The sequence below is a fragment of the Scomber japonicus genome, chromosome 18 (assembly GCF_027409825.1).
Source record: "Scomber japonicus isolate fScoJap1 chromosome 18, fScoJap1.pri, whole genome shotgun sequence".
NCBI classification, from domain to species: domain Eukaryota; kingdom Metazoa; phylum Chordata; class Actinopteri; order Scombriformes; family Scombridae; genus Scomber; species Scomber japonicus.
The window spans coordinates 24,663,738-24,668,012 of record NC_070595.1 but is presented as its reverse complement, the minus strand read 5'-3'; the positions used below and the strand labels follow the sequence as shown (position 1 = coordinate 24,668,012).

Here is a 4,275-nt window from a genome sequence, read left to right as displayed (position 1 = left end):
GTCCATTGTTCAATGTAATTAAACCCACATTTTATGGATTCTATATCATTTTGCCAATGCACAGTATTTCAAATCCTTACACAACTAACTCAGTTATTATACAACCTCCCTGAGTCAGCCATAAATGCTCACAAGACTTAAACACAGGAGTCTTCAATCTTTCCATGCATACATTCTGATAAATGACAGAGCTTGAGATATGGGTCTAAAAATTACAAAGATTCAGAGTAGGCCTTTCAGAGGAAAACAGTGATATGTTGAACATTTGGAAATGTGTTAGCTACAATATCAGGAACAACTGTATAAAATACTGCTTTTAGGTGGTTCATTTAAAGTGCAACACTGTATTACAGGTTGTCAGAGAGATCACTAAAGTGACTGAATGTGGTATTAAGTTATTTCAAATGTGCAAAAAGCAACTTGTTCATGTTTTTTCAACTTCATGTTTTTTTCAGGTTTGCATCTGTCACCCAACTTAACTTCAACATGTTTGTGTTGAATTTTTGTGTCTGTGCTGTCCTAATCCTGTCCCTGCCTCAGTGTACCTATCAGTCATGTACAGAGGGGAAACCCAAAGAGTGCCTAGAAGCAGAATTTGCTCCAGGTTCCAATTTGGCCGGGGAAGGCTTTGATATCACGAAAATGGAACGTAAAGGGGCCTTCGTGCTCGACATGAATCACTGGCAACGAAACGACAAAACATGCATCCTGTGTACCAACCCCTATCTGGAGAACAAAAAGCAGAAGCTCCCCTTGTCAGTGGTGGACTGGAGGTCAAAGCAGTCCTGCAACACTGAAGTGACAACTGCACTTCACCGATCCAGTGAGTCTCTAGTCACTTCCAGCACATCTTCGGTTGAAAACGATTGGAAGGTCGGTCTAGATATTAATGTGGGTGATAAAGGCGGTTCATTGATGCTGGCTGGCAGTAACTCTAAACTGGCTGGATATTCAATGGCGAAAACAAAGAATGACAAGTACAGTTTCACAACCCAAAGCATGTCCTGTGAGTACTACAGGTAAGATCGAAGCTTTAATTAATGTTTTTTGCAAAAATAAATGCAATGAACAAAATAAATGAACTTCAATGCATGAATGAAATACTTTCATATATTTGTTTCATTGTGGTCTGTCTTTTTTTGTCTTGTATCTCTCTGGAAACAGCTATCGAGTATCCAGGACTCCCATGTTGCACAGAGAATTTAGAAAAGCATTGAAACAGCTCCCCGAAGTCTACAGCCCTGAGAACAAGGAACAGTTTTACAAACTGATAAACGACTTTGGGACCCATTACATCACCAAGGTAAACCAAAAGGAAGGCAAAACATTTACGCAACAGTGAAATGTTAGAAAGCAACAAATCTACTTGTGCAGAGGGTGTTTAACTCTATTGTAGGAAGCTGAGGTTTTTGTAGGGACATGAACTGAGGCAGAGAAATAGATTCAGATTTTGTAGCAGCCCATGTGCCCCACTCTTTCCCTTCCGAGCACAGAGCTCTTTATCTTGGCAACACCCTGGCCAGCAGAACCAGGACCCTGAAGAGGCCTGACCCATGGATAAACTGGAGGACCCTTGAGTGTAGTTGATTGGGCACCAATAACTCAAAGATGGCATGATAGTCCCTGGGGGCCTGTCAGGGGAGATGGAGGAGGTTGTCCTGGCTGGTGAGGCTGAGCCACTGTGCATAAAGGGCCTTGGTTCAGTGCAGATACTGCTGCCTACACTGGTCATTGGCCTACCCCCGCCCAATCCTGGACCCAGGAGAAGACAGAGTCTTGGCCCCGGTCATGTTGGAGCTGCTTGTAGATCATGGTTTCCAAGCTGCCATCATCAGTTCCTGCTGGCGATGGGATCTGGGAGATGCATTCACTGCTATCTGAAGGGCACAGGGCCACCACCATTGGGGTGACTGCATCCCTGTCCTCAATGTTCTTGCAGTCCCTGCCCTCTTTTTCCTTGCAGCGTTGGACAGGACATACACTTTGGCATGGAGATGTGCGGCCTGGTGGCGAATCAGTAGTGTTTCAAAGCCACCGTGCCAGATGCTCTTCTGGCTCCTGGAAGTTAAGGAGCAAGGTGAGGGAGGCATGGCCAGGAGTAATCTCTCCCCTTAAATGTAAGGCCGGAAATGGCTGAATCCTAGGATGATGGCCAGCAGCTCTCAGTGGGTAACACAGTAGCTCCTCTCTGGATGGCTGAGGGAGCAACTGTAGTAGGCGATGACCTGCTCACCATGCTCCCCTTCCTGGGACAGTGAAGAGCCCAACGTTATGGGCATTGGTGTTCACATTAAATGGCTGCCATAGGTCAGGGTAAGACAGCATGGGAGCCTCCTGTTTATTAGTAACAAAATACACCTTCAACACTGCACAAGCACCCTTGCACTCAGTAGATAATTGTGCCCATAACTTCACTCATGGTGACAACCTGCCTTCTTTCATAATGGCAAACAGTAAACTACTATAAACATTGTAGGTTTAGTGTGAAGAATAGTAGCACTAATCACTGTGTAATAGATAACATCTGTGGTGATTTGGAGCACAATTTACCTAACTTAATTCTGTAAACAGATTGTCTCAGAACATGCTGGGAACTCAGTCCACCTACTCCCAACACACTACAATATCTTTCCAGGTGAAATTGGGAGGAGGTATTAGATCTGTGACCAGCATCAGGCAGTGCCAGGCCAGCCTGCAGGGCCTCAGTGTGGATGAGGTGGACATGTGCCTGGCAGTGGAGGCGTCTGCTACCTTCCATGCTACAATAAATACTCAGTCAAAACACTGCAAGAAAGACATTGAGAAGACAGAGAGTAAGTCAGCGTTCTCCAGCCTCTTCAACGACAGGTACAGAACCTTTTTCTGAAATGATTGTCAGAGGCATTCGATTAACTTTATGCTTCAATAAGTACACTCTAATTGTTTCCAACAAAAAAGGGCCAAACTGTCATTGTCCTAGATTAAATTTGTGATCAAACCAAACATGCTGTAGACTGTGAAAATCATGCAATGCAATATTAATTCAAGCACTACAATTAAACATCCAAAAGCCATGGGCCTCTCTTCTGTTGATGTATTCCCCAGCTATCAGTTGTGATAACAAATTCTTTCTCTACAGGTTCACACAAATAACGGGCGGCCATACTACGGAGCCAGACCTTCTTTTCTCTTCTGAAAAAAATCCATCAGCCTACAAGGAATGGCTGACCACATTACCACTCAATCCAGACATCTTCTCATATTCTCTGGACTCGCTGCATGACTTACTGCCTGTCAACTCCTCTGCCCAGCAGAACCTGCGATCAGCCATTAGACATTACATCCTGGAGAAAGGTCTGTTGAGGAACTGCAGTAACCGCTGTCAAGCTGGCATCAGGACTGACTCAAAGGATCCCTGTGTCTGCCAATGCCACAATGACCCTGCTGTAACCCCAGACTGCTGTCCGACCCGTAGGGGCATGGCACGGGTGATAATAACTGTAAGAAGCGCTGCTGGTCTTTGGGGAGACTACACAACTGCCACAGACGGCTATGTGAAAGTGCTCTTCAATGGGCAGATGCAGCGTACTCCTGTCATTAAAAACAACAACAACCCAAACTGGAACACAATCATTGACCTGGGCAGCCAGGATTTGTCAGCAGAAAATAAAGTGAGATTTGAAGTGTGGGATGAGGACAACTGGGAAGATGATGACCTTTTGGGGAAATGTGAGCAGGGTCTGTCTACTGGGGTGAAAGAGGATCTCTGTTATCTAAAGCACGGTCAGCTGTTTTACAGATTGGAGGTGAAATGTGCTCCAAGTCTGAGCGGAGAGTTATGCAAGGACTATAAACCTTCGCCTATGAGTCAAAGTCTGCAGAAGCTGTATGTGTCCCGTCATGCCCAACCTATTCCAAAGGAAATGCTGTTAGAGATGGGCGTGTTTGTGAATGGAACAAGTTCACAGACAAAAATGAGTCTTACTTCTGAGAGAAAAAAGTATGACATGTTATAATACTTGTATTTGGCCTGCTAGTGTTGATAAAGTGGCTCCAAATCAGGACACTTTGCTTTATTTGTGTGTTGTCAATTTTTATTTCAGTTTAATCTATATTGAGGTGTTATTGAATTTAAGGTAAAATGAGATTTGTGTTTTGAGTATTACATACACAAGATCATCTTAAAGTTCTAGCAGTTGTTTCAATTCAATGCACCTTTTACAAACTTGCATTTCTTTTTCGCATTTTAATGTTTCTATACAAACATCTGTAAAATGTATTAGTGTGTTTTTTGTA

General features: G+C 43.8%; 1 protein-coding gene across 1 annotated transcript; it reads left to right on the top strand.

Annotated features, from left to right (window-relative positions):
* Nucleotides 1–461: 461 nt before the first annotated feature.
* LOC128378934 (perforin-1-like) lies at nucleotides 462–3,995 on the top strand. The gene is made up of 4 exons (XM_053338520.1): nucleotides 462–1,019; nucleotides 1,165–1,303; nucleotides 2,636–2,847; nucleotides 3,119–3,995. The coding sequence occupies exons 1-4, from the start codon at nucleotides 487–489 to the stop codon at nucleotides 3,993–3,995; spliced, it is 1,761 nt and encodes a 586-aa protein (XP_053194495.1). The 5' UTR covers nucleotides 462–486.
* Nucleotides 3,996–4,275: the final 280 nt, after the last annotated feature.

Coding starts and splice junctions, on each gene's coding strand:
- LOC128378934 (XM_053338520.1), top strand. CDS start 487: ATGTTTGTGTTGAATTTTTGTGTCTGTGCTGTCCTAATCCTGTCCCTG. Junction 1,020..1,164: donor ATGTCCTGTGAGTACTACAG/GTAAGATCGAAG, acceptor CTCTGGAAACAG/CTATCGAGTATCCAGGACTC. Junction 2,848..3,118: donor TCCAGCCTCTTCAACGACAG/GTACAGAACCTT, acceptor CTTTCTCTACAG/GTTCACACAAATAACGGGCG.